This window comes from Camelus dromedarius, chromosome 16 (assembly GCF_036321535.1).
Source record: "Camelus dromedarius isolate mCamDro1 chromosome 16, mCamDro1.pat, whole genome shotgun sequence".
Classification (NCBI taxonomy): domain Eukaryota; kingdom Metazoa; phylum Chordata; class Mammalia; order Artiodactyla; family Camelidae; genus Camelus; species Camelus dromedarius.
In genome coordinates, this window is record NC_087451.1 from 9,497,586 (window position 1) to 9,516,709 (window position 19,124).

General features: G+C 40.1%; 1 protein-coding gene across 1 annotated transcript in view; it reads left to right on the forward strand.

Annotated features, from left to right (window-relative positions):
* The window catches only part of ANKFN1 (ankyrin repeat and fibronectin type III domain containing 1), a 292,737-nt gene that overhangs the window by 175,610 nt on the left and 98,003 nt on the right, over window positions 1-19,124 (forward strand). The window contains exons 6-7 of the mRNA XM_031468095.2: window positions 1,618-1,812; window positions 3,558-3,671. Of these exons, the coding sequence (XP_031323955.2) occupies window positions 1,618-1,812; window positions 3,558-3,671 (309 nt within the window). The remainder of the gene's footprint in view (window positions 1-1,617; window positions 1,813-3,557; window positions 3,672-19,124) is intronic.

The following is a 19,124-nucleotide window of genomic DNA, read 5'->3' on the forward strand; positions in this document are numbered from 1 at the left end:
CAGCACTTACATTATCATTTATTCTGGCCTCCTTTAGCCTTCCCAGGGGATTCTGCCTAGTGTAGCTGCTCAGTGAAAGAGTTTTTTAGCTTTATATTTGTTTGTTTATTTTTCTGTCATGGCTCATGACTGAGGCTTTAAAAAAAAAAAGAAGTGTGACAGTATTTAGAGTGCATGATTGACTGCTACAACAACATTCATTAACCATGACAAATCTGCAGCAAAACACAGTCCTGAGTGTTCTAAACAGCAACTTTAAAAAGAAAGAAGAAAGAAAGTCAAAGAAAAAGATTCCACTAATTTTTCATTGACCTCACCTATAAATACATTTAGACTGACGGTGAGCGGGAAGCAATCATCAATTAGTATTCATTTCCTGTAATTAATGCAAGCATGCCTATGAACACAACAGAATATGAATATATAACCACCTAATTTCCATTTCAAAATACACCTAGCAAATTTTCACTCGCGTTATCTTCACAGTATTTTCCCTCTTAATTAGAAGAATGAAAGGGTTGGATTTCCTTCCCACCCACCAGGGGGAAATAGAGTTTTAGTCACAGAGAGAGTCAAACACATGTCGGCGACAGATGGAAAGAGCTTGCTTCTGATCCGTTTCGTTATTTGTGTGATCCTCTACTGCACGCACATGCTGAGGCTGTCCTCACTTCTTTATCACTAACCAAGAAGGGCTCCACTCAAGTGACCCAGTGGCCACCCGGGCAGACTCCCAACCTGACACAAGAATGTGAGATATTCTATCACTGACACGAACGTTCACTCACACAAGGGCAGGTTGGGTAAACAACACGATGTGAATCAAATAAAGACGATCACACTTTGACTTCGAGCAGAAATATCAAGCTTGACCACCTCTCTCGGTGAGAGGAGCTAGTATTATTACTTGCTCTCTGGGGCGCAGGCATCTCCAGAAACCGTCAAAGGTCAGACTGATCAAAGGGCAGTGTCTGATCACAGCCCAGCCGTCCAGCCATCAGAACTCATTAGTTCTACTGTGGCAGCAATAGCGGAATCCTTTGTTAGCCATAAATAAATTGATTAATAACAACAAAATTACCACTAAGACACACATATGAAGATGTCTAGGAGCAGGGAAGAATATGACAAGAACAGAAAATCTGAATCAGGTTCTACCCAAAACGACAAAAAAAAAACAAAAACACACATCTTCAGCAGAATACAACTTGCCTCATGGATGACTCTTCTTAAGGCCTTCCTAGCTCTACAGATCTTCTGCCCCAAGTGTTTGTCCCTCTGAAAATCATGGAAACAAACATGTGCAGAAGTGGTCCTCATACTAGTGGAATTCTGATTAACTGTTAACCCTAATTAACTGTCCTCCTCCTAGTGGAATTCTGATGAGCTGTTCTAAGCAGCTATTCGGGCCAGGGGCAATACCTTACATTGATGGATTTACTATTTAATCCAGTGGTGTCACCAGTTGGACTTTCTCACAGTAAGATAGTTACTAATGAACAGAGATTCCACTTGCCCCAGGCATTGTTAAAAACCCATAGTCGATTCCCAGATAGCCTGCCAACGAAGCATCATTTCCCTGGAAAGGAAGGAGTCACCCCATTTCTTTCCTTTCAGTTGTCAGCCTGGAAAGCCGAGCCATGCACCTCCACACGCTGGTGCAGGAAGCCCAGGAGAGGGTGAGCGAGCTGTCTGCTCAGGTGGAGCATGAAGGATTCAGCCTGGACAACACAGAGAAAGAGAAGCAGCTGAAAGCTTGGGAGTGGAGGTACCGACTCTACAGACGCATGAAAACCGGCTTTGAACACGCCAGTGAGTACAAGCAGAGGTCTCGTGCATTGAACTAGACCAAACCTTGATCTGAGACAGCCAGGCCTCCTTTTCCTGATTTTTTGCAACTCTACCGGGTCATGGATGGCCCTGGTCGGCCTATTTGGAGTAAGGGCTCTGGGAGGCTGTAAAAGGACCTTTTGTCTTGCGGGATTTTCTGACTCCTCATGGGTTCTCTCACCACAGCCATGAGGCTTCGGTGCTGCTGGCCTCTGTCCACCACGTCACACTCATCTAGCACTTTCCACCCGCCGCACCCTGATACCTAATGACCTGCATGCTCTGATGCCCTAAGTGGCTGTTTGCGGAGGTGGAGGTGGAAAAATGCTTCAAACTCAAGTTTAAGTTGTTTTCAGCTCTGCTATCTACAGTTTATATAAACTAAGCGTAGTTACTACAGGCAACAGAGGACAATCAACCCATTAACTATGCTTTTGTCTGTAATTCCATTCTCTTTACCAAGTCTTCTTGTTAGTTTAAGAAAAGCCTTGTTTCAAGATAATACTCATTAGCACTGGAAGGTACTGTTTAGTGCTGCCCCTGATTTAAGAATTCCTATAAAATCCCAATACTTGTGAAATATTAAACTCTTACAACAAAGTGATCTTATTTAAACAACAATGACAACAACAAAATTAGACTTGAAAATTTAAGTATCAGTAAGGAAAAGGCCAGTTCATTAGTTTGGGAATTACCTGTCTCTGCTTTGTGATATAAACAAACACCAACAGCAGTGAAATTCTTGTTCTCTGACCTAGTGTTGTATACGAAATGCCAAACCTAGGCCTGATCCTTTCCCTTGAAGCAAATAGCTGAAGCAGCGTTAATGAAAGCTCACTTCTAACATTAACCATCTCTTCAGCAATGCTGGTACATGTTTGTTTTTTTTTTTTTTTAATAAAAGGCATTCAGCAATTTGTTTTAATAAATGCATTTACTGTTGTACCTTGTTTAGGACAGATTAATACAAGAATCAGTCAAATTTTTGGACTTGATGCCATTTTAAAAAATTCTGAACTGCAAAATATCTTCTGGATGTTAAAAAATTCCTAGAAATATCAGAAGTCCTTTAAAACATGAAGTTAGTGGACGTGACATTTGCCCATGAATTCTTTCTTAGAAAACTCCTCCTTGATGTAATAGGAGGCTTTGTGAGAGCCAGGCGAGTTAGCACTTCATACTGGGAAGAGCCCAGAACTGGGCATCTGAAGCCACAGCCTTTCATCCTACCTGTGTCTTCGGTGTGTCCTTGAATCAGTAATTTGGCCTCTTTGGGCTGCGGTTTCCTCATCCTAACAGTGGAATACTGTTACTCATTCTTTCCACCCAACAGGGTTGCAAAAAGGCTCTAATGAAATGATTTACAGGGAAGTCCCTTATGAAATAGACCAGTCTCTCTCTACAACGTCGGTTCCTGCTAACACTTTCTGGCCTCCTCCCCACTGGTCCAAGCCCAAAACTCCTATTGTGTTCCAAGATACTTTAGGAAGGCTTAACTGGTCTTACTTACCCCTTCAGAAGATGTTCTAATGCTCAAATAAGACCACAATGGCAACAAATAAAGGCCATGGAGACTTCTGATGAAAATGTTCAAAAGCAAAAGCTATTAGGCTCTACAAACAAATGTTTCCATAGTGTGTGTTCCAGGGTATCCTTTGAAGAGGCAGGCACATTGTTTGAAAAGGATTTGCTGTGTTAAGATCCTTGTGTTTTTCCTTCTGTCCCAGGAGCCCCCGAGGTGCCAGCCAATGCCTGTCTCACGGTAACCAGCAGCACATCACTCACTGTCAGCTTTCAAGAGCCTCTGAGCGTCAACGCAGCTGTAGTAACCAGATATAAAGGTACTGGAACTCCAGACACTTTTTTCACTGCTCCTTCTTAAAAAAAAAACAATCTATTGTTTGGGGCTCAATTGTGCATTTCATATGTTTGTTTTTCCCGCTGATGGGATTTTTTTTCATCCCATTTACTTTTGAAATTGAAATATTTCCATAGGCATTCACACACACGGCACTAAGGCGACTGAGCATATGTCTCAGACTCAATATTAATACTAGTATTCCATTCCCGTTCGCAGAGGGCCTGCCCCAGCATAGCGTATTGTTAGGGGCGGGACTGAGTAGGACACAGTAAAGAATCAGCCTGATTCGAGGGGCTTAGAGGCTGAGATATGGAACATAAATGGGGGGCGTGCAAACCAATAGCTGTAATAGGTAAGGAAGGTTGAGAGTTAAAACAACGACAACATTGGAGGTCAGAAAAGAAAGACAGGTGGGTAAGTGATAGAATCAGAGAGGCCCCGGGGGAGCGGTGGCATTTGGGCCTGGCTTTCAAGGATGGCTGGGGTTCGAACCAGACGACACTGGGAGGTACGTGAACTCCAAGTGCAACAGGGAACAGTGGACACAGGTGTAAAAGTGAGAGCAAACAGGGGAGAGTGAGGGAGTTTGCAGTGGCTCCAGGGGAGGGCAGGGTTCTTGAGAAAGCACGGTGAAATGTACCATCAGAGAGTGAAACTAGGGTCTGGACGTAGGTGTGGAATAAGGCTTGAAGTCAAGACTAAAGAGACTGGGGTTTATCTGATGGACTCCGCAGACCACTGAACAAGACGGAAGCAAGGTCAGAGAGAGACCTGAAAATTTTAACAACACTGTGTGATGTATTGGAAGAGATGTGGACATAGAATAAAGAAACGAATTAGGGAGCGGTTCAGGAGAGAGGCCATGACAGCTGGACCTGACAGCTACAGCAGCTCTGAGCAAGGAGAGAGAACACTCACAGGAGAAAGATTTCATGGAAAAGTTACGATGATAAAGCCAAGGCTTACACAGCACCTGCATGTGCGCCAGGCACTGTTAAAAGCCTTTATATGCATTAACTCTATTCTTCACAACAACCCTATAAGGTAGATACTGTTGTGGTTCCCACTTTGCAGATGAAAAAAACTTGAAGCAATGAAGTTAAGGACTTGCCTACAGACTCACAGAAGAACCAGAAATACCACATTATGTTGACTCTTGAATGTGGTGGGCAAAAGCGAAAGAAATCTGTTTTCCTGATTGATGAGGATATACGAAAGCACCCTGAGCAGTCCTAAAACCTGATAGAACTCTCTACACATACTGCAAGATGACAGGCCACCACGCAGGCTTTCTCTGTTCAGGTCACTACTGAGCCTTGGGCCGCAAAAATGTCCAAGTAGCATATGCCTTCCTTTCTCCTTCCTAGGGGCTGTTCCCAGGAGAACCTCCTGTGTCTGCAAACATTACTCCACCCACATAGCTTTCTGAGGTACTTGGAATTTTCCAGATAACTCCACTGTGTTTGTAATATCATGAGTAAAATAGCTTTGAATTGGTTTTCACTTTGGGTTTTCTGAATCACTCTAAGAGAAGGTAGCCTGAAGCTACTAGCAACTGCAGCTAAATGAAGCCACCAAGAATGGCTGCCCCCAGCCATCCTTTGATACAATTCTGGTACGTTCTCCTGGTTGCTGAGACTTCCTGAAATTCAGAGCAAATGTTTGCAGAGCAACATCAGACATGGGCAGGCCTCCTCACTTTCTCCCTCTCTCCAGCTCAGGGCTTTGATGAAGGGTTTCATCAGTGCTGCCCAACTTGACATTGTCTTCCTACATTTGATGACTGAGCTATCAGGAGCTAATTTATCCAGACTGTCAGCTCTTTAATACTTGACCATCATGCCAGCAAATTCCATCAACATTCACGCATTAGCACACATCATCTCAGGAGACTTGCGTTTGGGTGCTGTTGAAGTGAAAGGTCACAAGTGGGTTCTCTTAGTGACTGGAGGGTCTTAATTAAGCATTATAAATAGAATTGTCTGTTGCATTGTGGAGAAGGCTTCCTTGTGTTAATTTTTAAGGTCGTAAATTGAGTTCTTAACCTGACCGCTCTCAAGGGTTATTTAAAACAGCTGCCAGCCTACTGTACCCTGAGACGGTAGGACAGTTTTTAAATCAGGGTTGAAGTAATTATGTAATTATGGAAATATTAGCAAAATTACCCTGAGACAAGGCTAATTATTTTGTTTGCTTTAAAAAAAGAAGAAACAATTCAGAAATCCACAGAATGAAACGGCAATTATCCAATTGGTTAGGGGGAAGGCTTAACCCTGCAGTATTTAGGGTTTGGCAAAAACATAACTGTTCTCCAGAATTTCTGGGTTCAGCAAAACCTCAAGCCTATTTTGACAACTGGATGTTTTCCCCCTTCATGCTTAAGCCAGTTCTTGAAAGAAAATCTGAATCCTTCTGTTTCTTCTTGTTTACACTCAACTCATCAACATGCTCCCCCCACCCCACCGGAAAGTTTGTTAATATCCGGAAATCTTTTTAAGAGCATCTCTTGATATGCCTTCTTCAGGCCCCCGGGGTCATGCACTCGGCCAATTGCCATCCCAACTCGGAGATTAGAAGAGTCAATTTCAGCTTAAAACTCAGAAAACAGTTTTGTTCAGACACTCCCTGAACTTTTCTGCCTGCATCTTCCATGAAAACAGGAAAACAGAGCTAAAAGAGCTACGGTTTGTTTCCAGGTGTTCTCCTCCTTGGATTCAAAGAGCACTTGCATCTTTTGGTCCCATCTCACCAATCTTCATGACTTACAGAGAAAAACTAGGGTTATTTCAGAGGCTTTGATCCTTTGGACAATTGCCAGAGCTTCATTCCACATTTTCTCCTGTCTTGGGTGACCTACCTGGAGCTCTCATTTGCAAAGAGTATGTCATTTCTCTGTAGTCCCAAAGCAGAAACACCTTTTCCACAGTGATCTTACTGCTCTTTGCAAGACGGGGAGCCAACAGGAGGGTGTCCTTTAACAGGTGCAGTGCAGCATCTGTTTTCCATCCTAAGGATGAATTATTTTCTGACATTTTTTTCCTTAAAGCCTGCCTCAAAGTGGTCACACCTTAAGAGTCTGCCAGTTACAAGCTGCTGCAGTAGTTGCTCCAGTATCTGTGAGCAGAACCCTGGTTTGGGTCGTGCCCTTCCCCGCCTTTCTTCCCACCTTGTTCCCTAACAGATTAGAGACCTCCACCCTACTTCCTCCCTGCACAGGCTTTAATAGCAAATTATTTCACTGCTCTTCATTGGATGGCATTTTAAAAAATAAGTTAAAGAGCATTTTGCCTCGCAGAGATTGACAGGACCTTTCAGGAGCTGGTAGGGTATCTGCTTCTGCCAACCACCATCTCCAGTTTCTTTCTCAGCAGGAGAGGAAGCCAAAGAATTCTAGGGAGATATCTGGGGACACTGCAGCTTCTAGGAGGGAAAGTCCACCATTTGTACATTAAAACTCTCAGAGTTGATAATTTATAATGATAATGTGAGCTTGGTCATGACTTGATCACCTGGGCCATCTTTTCCTAAGACTTAAGAAAAACCTAACTTCACAGGGCTTGGGTGCACACTGCTTAGTAATTTATGCTATTTTTACCCCTTCTATTATTTTTTTCCTCCTATACGTTGTAGTTGGAAAGATATTTGTCTAACAAGAAAAATGCATTTGCATTAGAGAATATAATTACTTTCCATATTTAATTGAAGAATTAATCTGATCATAAGCATGAGGTAGCTACCTTCATTACTAGATTGAAATGATATAATTCCACAAAACAAAAATATTTATAACTTCATTTAGCCTGTTTGGGCAGGAGTGAAGCCAAAAGTATGCAGATGAGAGCAACTAGGAGAGACAGGAGATATTACGTCCAGAGGATATGAAACTCAGTGGATTAACATTTTTTTGCGTGCAAGTGAAAATGCGGAAGTGAGTTGAGTGACTAAACGTATGATAAGTGTAAACAGCAGGTCCAGTGGGAGTGAGGAAATGCCAACACTACTCAAGAATCATTTCTCTGACCAGCTACAGCCTTGACGTCCTAAGTCCTTCTCCCACCCTCCACTAGTTACAGAGCTGTCAGGATCCAGCCAGTTTACTCTCCAACCGTCCTGCAGACCATCCTGTAAATCAGATACGTTGGGAAGCATATCCTTTTTGCATTTTCTTCATTTAGAAAAAAACATTAAACCCTCAAACAACCCAGTACAGGGTTATGTAAAAGAAAATATCCAGGTTCCCGGTTTCCCCAAGGTCACATCTTTATCACCGTTAATCTCTGTTATGAATTTAATGTGTATCGTTACAAATCCTTCCTTGATGCACGTACACATATATGTATGTGCACACAGATGTATAGTTTTGTGTGCTCTAATATCATTTTATCTGTCTGATCCTACAGCTAGTTCTTGTCAATTCAACAATATCTCATACACATGATACACATCTTTCTGTGTCAGTGTGTTTGGGTCTTCATTCTCGTAAATGGTTGTATAGTATTCCTGTTCCCCTAGATGGAGGTGCCCTAATGTGCTTAAATCTTCTCCCACCGATGGACACAGGTGGTTCAATATTTTTTCCTATTATATAATGTACTGTATAATGTTGTAATCCTTGTATGTATCTCTTTTACCTGTGAGAATATTTTTTTTCTGGAGTGGAAAGGTTTGCATATCCACACACTCTTTCTCACCAATCTGCCTACAACTATGCTAAGCCCATATAGTAACTTCATAGTATATTTTAACACCTGGGAGGGCAGGTCCTCCCCGTGGTAATCTTGTTAAAAATGTCTCAGATATTTGCACATATGTTCTCTTTGAAATGAATTTTAGAATTGGCTTGTCAAGTTTAATTTTTAAAATCTTATTGAAGGTACCATCATATTCCTAAATTAATGTGGAGAGACTTCCCATCCACGAAATGTCTTCCTAATCAAGTTGAGTTTTACATACTTAGGAAAGTTTAATGATTTTATTTATATCGGTCTTCTTTCCAGTAAAGTCTCGTGCTGGATATATTTTATAGTTGTGGGGACTATTCATAAGTGAACTCCTTTCAAAATATTCTCTCATTAGCTATTGTGGGACAGTAGAGGAGCTATTTCTAATTTTTAAAAAATCTGTAGTTGGCTCCTTTACTAAACTCTCTTAGTAATAACTTTTTTTTTCAGTAGATTGTCTTGCATCTCATGAATTTTTTTATATCATCTTCAAGAAAGGATCATTTTGTCCCTTCCTTTCTAGCACTTTTCATTCTGTTTCAGATCTCAGTTCATTAACTAGATAGAGTCAATGTGAATTCTGGTTCCCACTACATTGTGTATAGTGCCTGGGGTAGCAGATATTCTTCTCTTGTACTTGCTTTTGTCAACATGCATCTGATATTTCACCATGAAGTATGATGTCTACTGTAAGTTTCTGGTAGATGCCTTTTACCAAATTAAGGAACTTTCATTTGGATTGTGATGATTGATGCAGTCAGTGTTGAACACAATTTGCAAACCTCCTCTTCGATTAGAACCCCCTGAATACCTCGAAGGCCATATATTTGTGTCCTTTCTTTTAGAATTGGTGAACATTTGTCTATTTTATTGGTTTGTTTGAAGAATTAACTTTTTGATTCATAAGATCTATTTCTTGCTTACTTTCTATTTGATTAATTTCCGGCTTTAGCTTTGCCAACCTCTACTACTTTCTGTGGGTTTATGTTTTTATTTTTCTTTCCTACTTTTGTTTTTTATTTGAAAACTTAATTTACTCTTTTCTTTATTTTTCTTATTTTCTAATTTATGGATTTTATGGCTATAATTTTTCCCCTGACTACTGTTTTGTCCATATCCCAAAAGTTTAAAATCTGTTGCTATAATAATCACTTATTTATAAATGATTTGTAGTTTGTTTCATTCCCACCCTAGCCAGTTTTCAGAGGAGTCATCTTAAACTTCTAACTATCCATATCCATATTTTTTGCTATATTTTTTGCTGTTAATTTCTAGTTCTTATATTCAATAAGAAAAATTGTACATGTGCTATATCCTGTTGATTTTTTAAATAATCCTTCCTTGTGGCTAACCAGTAAATCCAATAAGTACCATACTTGGTGTTTGAAAAGAATGTGTTAACTCCATTGGGTATAAAGCATCAACGTGTGTATGTTGTTTAAATCCCTGCTGTTTTGTGAAGTATTTGTCCCTTTGATCTTTGATCTCTGAGAAGCTGCTTTATTTGTCTTGCTTAATGCTGTTTGCCTCAGTTTCCACTTGTAATTAGCATTACTTTCTATGCTTCCATTTGCCTGCTGTCTTTTCTGTCTTTTTTATTTTCATCCTTTCCATGCATTTGCAATCCATTTGTCTCTTGTAAGAAGTGTATAGTTAAATTTTCCTTACTCAGTCTGAGAGTCTCTTTGTGTACACCTTTTATTTATTTACTTATTTATTTTTTGTCCAAGGTGATATAAGAAAGGGATTAAAAAAACCAATTTGTACTGAAAGGCTTATTTATAATGAAAAACAACCTTAATTGGCTCCATCATTCGCATCCTTCTTTCTCTCGGAGCCAGCCACTTTTAATGCCTTTACTTCTCATAGTTACCCATCTACTTTAATTAATATGCTTCTATGGCTATTTTTTGATTTATCAGTTTCAGGTCTTATGTATGCCATTATAACTATAACAGAAATGAATTTAACTCTCTCATAACTCCACACTCATCTATGCTTTCCTATTCTCTGAACATACTTGTATTTCCATTTTTAGTTAAGTCAACTATGTTTACACTATTATGAGCATTAGGTTTTTGACACTGCAGAGTCAAGTAGTGTACTATGATTATATTTCCTTTCCTAAGTATTTTCCTCAAACCTCTAATTATCTTTTTCTCTTTTCTGCCCTACTTGCCATTATCATATTCAAAGTTCATTTCAAATGATCCTTTCACGCTGATTTTCCCAAGACTAGTACTTACTTTCCCTCTTAGAATACTCTCTGCTCATGTTTCACTGTGTAATGCTGCATAATAAAAATGCATTAGGTTTCCTTTAGGGAAATGCTCATTAAAACTACAATGAAATATTACTACATGCCTCTCACAGTAGCAAAAAATTTTAAATAGTGACGGCACCAAATGGCCAGGATGCGGAGATATCAGATCACTCATACATTGCTGGTGGGAATGTAAAATGATACAGGCACTCTGAAAAGCAGTTTGGCAATTTCTTAAAAAACTAAACATGCAACTACCACACATCCTACCAATTGCTCTACTGGACATTTATTCAATAAAAAAATGAAAATTTTGTGTTTGTATAAAAACCTGTACACAGATGTTTATAGCAACTTTGTTTTAATAGGCCCAAACTAGAAACAATTCAGATGTCCCTCAACAGGTGACTGGTTAAACAAACTGTAGTACATTCATACTGTGGAATACTATTCAGCAATAAAAAGTTACAATTTTTTTTTAAATTGAAGTATAGTCAGTTTATAATGTGTCAATTTCTAGTGTATAGCATAATGTTTCAGTCATACATATACATACATATAATCCTTTTCATATTCTTTTTCATTATAGGTTACTGCATGATATTGAATATAGTTCCCTATGCTATATAGTATGAACTTGTTGTTTTATCTATTTTTATATAGTAGTTAGTATCTGTGAATCTCAAATTCCCAGTTTATCCCTTCCCACCCCATACCCCCCTGGTAACCATAAGTTTGTTTTCTATGTCTGAGTCTGTTTCTGTTCTGTATATAAGTTCATTTGTCTGTTTTTTAGATTCTATCATGTGGTATTTTTCTTTCTCTTTCTGGTTTACTTCACTTAGAACGACAATCTCCAGTTCCATCCATGTTGCTAGAAATGGCATTATGTTACTATTTTTTATGGCTGCGTAGTATTCTATTGTGTAAATATACCACCACTTCTTTATCCAGTCATCTGTCAGTGGACACTCAGGTTGTTTCTATGTCTTGGCTGTTGTAAATAGGACTGTTATGAAGATTGGGGTGCATGTATCTTTTCAAATTAAAATTCCCTTTGGGTATATGCCCAGGAGTGGGTTTGCTGGGTTATATGGTAAGTCTGTTTTTAGTCTTTTGAGGAATCTCCGTACTGATTTCCATAATGGCTGCACCAAACTACATTTCCACAAGCAGTGTAGGAGGATAAAAGAACAAATTATTGATATGCACAACAACCTGGATGAATCTCCAGAGAATTATGCTGAGTGAAAAAGCCAATCCAGAAAAGCTACACAGTGTATTATTGCATTTATATAACACTCTTGAAATAACAAAATTATAGAAATAAAGAACAGATTAGTGGTTGCTAGGCATTAAGGAGGAAATGAGGAGGGGAGAAATGGATATGCATGGCTCACTTTTTTGTTTTCCAGCTAATGAATATATATAGTTTTAAATACCTTGTTTACCTTTGAAGAGATCTTGAAGAGAGAAGAAAGTTGGGCAGGCATGTGTCAGTTTGGCATCTTGATCCAATCTCTTCTCCAAGTCACTTCTCTTTCTTACCCAGACTGTCTGCTCAGTAAATACAACCTAATAACTAACATTAGCCTAAGCCAGCCCACTTATGAAAGCATATCTGCTATGTCAAAAAAATTATGAAATCTAGGTAAGGACACACATGAAACTGGGTTTTTATATCAGCTGGTGAAGGATTATTCCTGACACTAATGTCTTCTTCCTGTTATATTTGGAAAATCATATATCCAGAGAGGTATACGGAGTTTGGGAAATATGTTTTTTCTCTAAGGTATGGGGAGTTCCTTGAAGGCAGAAATCTTGTCTTTTTCATTTTTCCCTTCACCTCCTACATTCCAGTTAGCATTGGCCTTCTTTCTGTTCTTAAACCACATCCCCCACCACAGGTCATTTGCACATGATGATCCCTTTGCCTGGAGCACTGCCTCTCCATTCCCTGCCCACTGATAGTTCAGGTCTCTATTAAGAGTCATTTCTTCAGAGAAACATTTTCTAGTGTTTAATATAAATCAGGCCTATTACAAGTTCTATCATGTCTTTTACCTTTTAGTCAAAGTAATACTCACAGCTTGCAAACATCTCTTTATTTCTGTGGCCTATTTTTAAGTTGAAGTAGGTTTCTTTCTTACAGAGCTTGTTACAGTTTTTAATACCTAATATATGTATAACGTTATTTCCCAAATTTCATTTGACCATGATTGGATGTTTCATGGGAATAATGTTTCACAGAACCCTGAGAGTATTTAGAACAGGAATTCTCAAACTAAGCTGCACAGTAGTATCAGGATGTCTGCCAGGAGCCCTTTCCAAGACCAGTCAAATCTGAGTCTTTGCAGGATGAGGACCCAAGCATAGATATTTTTCAAGAGCTGTAAGATGATTCTAATATGCAGCTGGGTTGTTAACGTGTGGTCATGTCTTTAATACGTGTCCCTCCAATCAGACTGTAAGCCTCACATGAGCAGGGACTTTTTGTTCATCCCTGTGCTCCTAAAATTCGGCATGGGGCCCCACATTTATGTGGTAGGTACTCAATTAATTCCTTGTGAGTCACAATGAGCGTAATAACACAGTCCCCTTGTTTATGGGGCTTAGAGGTTAGTGGGGAAAATAAAGCTCGGCCACATAAGAATTCATTTCACAGTATAAGGAAACTAGGGCATGTCACTGACCAAAGTGTTGAGGCTGGAGTTTCTGACTGGCTTTGTCCAGTCCCTCTTTTATTGAGCCTCACCTCTCATCCTTCTCCTTTATAAGGAGTTTACCGTTCTCTTCTCAGACCCCCTCCCCTTGCCTTTAGTTTCATTCTTCTGTACTGTGCTGCCTCCCCCAAGCTCACTGTCTTCAACACACTTGCCACTGGAAAGTTTCTGCAAAGGTGATCACATCAGTGCTGAGCTAAGAGCGACTTCTTTCTCCCTCCTCCCCCTCCCCCACCCCTCCAGAACTTTGGAGCTACAAAGCCTCTTGGTGGAGAGGGAGGCCCACCAGGCAGCTCTTTATTGCTTTGCAACTGTGAGATTCCTCCCCACACTTCCTCCTGAGGACAAGTCAGCCTGCCAATCAAGATTTAACAGTGGAGCAGTGCACAGTGACGTGCCAAGCCCCCCTCTCCCACTCAGCCAGCCCCATCACCACCTCACTCCACCGTACTCACCCCTGCAGTGAACAGACTATCCCTGGCCCCCTGGGAGCCTGGCAGTGGCTGAGCCCAAACGCCACAAGAGCTGGTGACTTTCCAGTGGCCACAGAGGCCAGCTTCTACTCAAGGCGCAGCTCACTCCCTGCCTGCCCAGCGGGGCACACAGCTGGCACTGCTGTGATGAGCCACTCTCTGAGCCACCTTCTCCCCATGGAGATTTTCTCTTGATTCCCTTTTGGCCAGACCCCTTTGCAGCATTATAGTTTGTCAGTAGCCCGCGACTGCTTTCTAGAATTTCTCTCCAGGAGAAAGTGTGTTTTTCTAAGAAATAGGTGTTCTAGCCTGAAGCCTAATTTCATGTGAGGGCTCAAAAATGAAACAAAAATAATCACCCTCAAGTCTGGAAGCTGAGGGGCCTCTCCACACCGTGAAGAGTGCTTCCCTTTGGGAGGTGGGCGGCAAGGGTGGTTCTTTGTGCTTCTTAACAAAGATTTTTCCAATTATTAAAATCATGTAAGCTCCTTGGATCAGCCAGGGTCCCAGTAGAAAACAGAAGCACACTCAGCTTGAAGACTGAAGACATTTTAATGAAGGGATTATTTACAGAGGTGAACAGGGTTCGTAAGTGAACAAGGGACAGTGAAGCACACAGGACTAGCAACACTGGGAGGCTGTTGTCACCCCTGCTCCTGAAGGACGAAGGGGCCAAAGGCTGGAGCGGGGACACCAGCCAGGTGTTTCTGTGTGAAAGGATGCACCCACCACCAGAGACACCGGATGAGCCCAACTAGAACCCGAGGGGCAAGAGGCCCTGGGCGATGTGTCCAGAGAGGTCAGCCTCCAGGGAGACACACAGCAGCGCAGTAAAGTTTAAAAAAATTTGTTCCAGGATGAAAAGAGTAGAGTGACAAAAAGGGAAAACAGCATAATAATTATAGAACATTGCAAAAAGCAGACATTTTAAATGAAGAGACAAATCATTCACCCTTAGTCCCACATCACAAAGAAATCTACCCCTTAAAGGAATGTCCAGTATTTCTTGACATACCCATTAAAATTGAGATCATCTAGTTAATACTAATGGTGAGCATTTGTCAAGCCATGTGCCAGGCACTGGGTCAAGGCTTTAAAGCCATTCTTGCTTCTTCTAAACCTCACATAGCCCTGCGGAACAGGTACAATTATTATCCTCTCCTCGTGAGGGGAACCTAAGACAAAGAGAACTTGCTGCCATGCCAGAGTCCAGTTTATCCTCAGTCATTGATTCCAGAGCCTCTAGTCTTAATGACTGTACCTTCCTGCCTCCTTTTCCACTTCATATCCCATGTCACGCCTCTTGCCTTGAAGCATTGTTTTAATCTGTACTCAACATTACAGGGTCTGTGTCAATATACTTTCTCAATTGTTGGCATTTCAGGCTGCTTCCAATTATTTCACTATTATAAATGAACATCTCTGTATTTAGAGTTTTTTCCTGCATTTGGGAATATTTCTTTAAAGGAGAGTTCTACTAGTTTTTCCTCCATTTTAAAATCAGCCTTGATTTTTCTATCATTTCCACATCACGCAGTTGTAAATAGCTAAATGTGGACGTGGGAAATAATATTAAAACTCTCCTATTCTCCCCTCCACTCCACTCCAAAGAAAAGAGAAAGGAAATTAAGAGAAGTGAGGGGAAGCATAATGAGTCAAGGAGCTCTAATTTAACAAGAAATGGCATTCAAGTAAGTTGAAGATCTGCCACCCCTGCCTAATCCCACTGCCCCACGTGGTAAATGGGAACACGTTCAAGAATAATGGATGCAGGGCACACAGGAACTGTAGCGTACACGTTAACCAAATACATGGAGTTAAATCTCTTCTAATCAGCCATTTCCACTTCTGATTAAGCCTGTGCTTAGGACTACACCAACGGATAGAAACAATTCATTAAGAGAACTTAGGTCAAACTGTTGACTGCCAAACAGCTGTCCACTGACGAAGGAAGGGTTTAGGGTACTCTACCAAGTGCTTTAAATTCTAAAAACGTGCACTTGGTTTAGGGACGTCCATCCCACTCTTCAGTACAATAATTGATGAGCCACTCAGGAAAACGAGCCAAACTGTTGTCTAAAAACTACCTGGCCTTCTTGACAAGTGTTTGTCAAAATCTTGATTTGTCTGTTCTATACAGTGTGCTGATTTTGGCGTGGTGTAACTTAGGTCAAAGTAACACACACTCCTGGGGGCCCATGGTCCCTGAAGGATGGCATCATTGCAGACTTTGGAGGAAAGCATGAGTCTGCTCTAGGAGATCATTCTTTACATAGTAGAAAGTCAGGAGGCTGCTGCTCTAGTCCTGGTTCTGCTCCAGCTAGCTGGGTGACATCCCGAGGTGAGCCATGTCTCCTCTTTGAGCCACAGTTCTGCCCTGAAGAAATAAGGGAATAAGACCAGATCAGTGGTTTTCAAACAGATCCATGGAATCTTAGGTCTCCACAGAGATGCCTCAAGGACAGCATGACAGAGCAGGACTGGGGTGGGGGTAGATCAGTGGGAGGTTTCCCAGACTCCACAGTCTAAATTATTGTCATGCTGTTACATTCTTTCAGAGAACCATGTAAGTTTCCCAGTTTGTAATTATGCCTTTATCCATATAGTATTTCCTCGATATCTGTTTCTCTTTCTGGACTATATTCTCCCTGAAGGCAAGGACTCTGCTTATTTAGTTCACCATGATCAGCCCAATGACAAGCACAGTGCTTGGCACATGGTACATGATTATTTGTTGAGTGAATGAATGAATGAATTCACACTTGTCATATCTGGCCCTGGAGGTGCTTATAAACATGGAGATATAATATTTGATTTTCCTCCTTCTCTTCATTTGTAAACCAAGGGAAAACAACTCTCTCTGAGTTCTGACTTGACCCTGACTTCTTAGAAACCATATGACCTTGGGCACAGAGACCACAGCTTCCCTGAGCTTCAGTTTCCCTTTTTTCATGAAATGAACAGGATAGTCTTGCTTTCTTAGGTCTCCTCACACCCTTAATTAACATTCTGTGATGTTCATGATTTTGTCCCTTCCTCAATGCAAAAGGGTTTAGATAGAGCTGACAATCCTGCATGGACTCAGACCTCAATAGCATAGAGTTCATCAACGGGAACAAACAAGCTCTCTGGTGGGAAGAGATATTTGGAGACTATCTGAACTATTCTGAGAGGTATAACTATGAACAGGCAAAGACAGAACCAAGAGAAAAGCCATCCCTCTGCCACCTGCTAGCTTTTTGTTTGTGACTTTGGGCCAACATTTCATCTCTGGGCGTTAGTTTCTTCATGTATAAAATAGGAACAGAAGCATCTCTCTCAGCTGCCCCATGTGATGTCGTAAGAATCAAAACAAATGAAATGGGGGGAGGGTGTAGCTCAGTGGTAGAGCGCATGCTTAGCATGCATGAGGTCATGGATTCAATCCCCAGGACCTCTGTTAAACAAACAAACAAACAAAAATAATAAATAAGTAAACCTAGTTACCTCCCCACTTCCCCCCAAAAAAACAAATGAAGTAATGTAAGCAAAAATGTTTTGTAAATTATACCGTGCTATAGATACTTAAGATGATGTTGGCATTATTATTATTAGGTTAACCAAAAGGTCATGATGTTAACATATTATAAAGCCAAAATAACTAAACAGTGCAATAATGGTACATAATAAGCCAATGGATTAGAAGGGAAAATCCATTAGTAGCTCTAAATGCAGGAATTTAGTATAAGATAAAAGTGGTATCACACATCAGTAGGAAAGGATGTACAATTCAATAAGAGGGCCACTGGATAAAAAAAAAATAGTATGAAATTGGATTCATGTCTCAGTTTAATTCCAGGATAAATTATTTAAAAAAAAAAAAGCAGAGATTTCAATGTAAAACTAAAATCATAAAAGTTCTCAAAGAAAACACAAGAGAAATCCTTTACAACTAAAATAGGAAAGGCCTTTATAACCATGAGTCAAAATCTAGAATACATTTAACCTCATTAAAAATTATCTTCAGCAGAACGAACTATAAGCAACATTAAAAAGATGCAATTTCATACAGTAGGCATAAGCTCATTTTTCTAACATCCAGAGAGGTTTTGAAATCTATAAGAAAAAATAAGGGAAAGATGGTTCATAGAGAACAAAATACAAATAGCTCCGAAGCATATAAAAAGAAGTTCAGGTTCTCTCATTATAAAAGAAATGGAATTTAAAACTAACCCGAGATATCACTTTTCACTTTTCAGAATGGCAAAAATCCAAAAGTTTTAATATACACACTGTAGATTAGGCTGTAGGAAATAGTCACTCTTATATGATGAAGATGGAAGAGTAAATTTTTGTGACCCTCATGGAGGGCAGTTTGGCAAGATCAATCAAAATTACAAATGCAAATAACTTTTAACCTAGTAATCCTTATTAGGGGTATTTATCCTGCAGGAACACTCAGAGATGTATAAAATGAAATATGTACAAGGTTATTCATAACATTCTAAGAGTACAAAAGAGTAAATTGCATCACATACAGTTTATAAGAGTAAAATAAAGAATATCTATCAATAGAGAACCAGTTAAATAAATTACCATGCAAAGCAGCTATAAAAAAGCATGTGGAAATCATTATGTATTGATATGGAAAAGATCTCCAAAATAAGTTAAGTTTTAAAAAAAGTTTAAAAGAGTATATATAATATGCTATCTTTTGTGTAAAACAGGGGTGGGGTGGGGAATCTATATTCCTATTTGCTTAAGGATACATGAAGAAATTCTGGAAAGATACCTAAGACTCTAAGAACAGTGGATACCTATGAAAGGCAAATCTGGGAAGTGGGAAGATGGCAGACGAGGAAGTGAGGGGCTTGTTGCTGTATCACTGTTTGTACCTTTTGGTATTTGAACCACGTGGATCTATTCAAAACATTAAATTTAATTTAAAAAAAGGATCAAAAGAAAAAATAAAGTTCATGGGCTACAGAGGGAAAAAGGCGAGGCAAGAGAAGAAAAAGCAATGGAAAAAGACGTAGCAGTCAGACAGAAAACTACTGTGAAGGGAGAGCCTTTGCGGAAACAGTGAGGCCAGGTAGAGACACTTTCCCTCCCATGCCCAGGAGTAGAGGATGCTTGAGAATTCACCTGAAAGAAGAAGGAAGGGGACATTTTTTTCTGTAAATTTCCACAGTGTTTTTCCTGCATTGACAAACTTGAGAGAAAAATACAGTAGAGCCAGAGTGGGAAAATTGTGCCAAATCTTTTAAGGAGAAA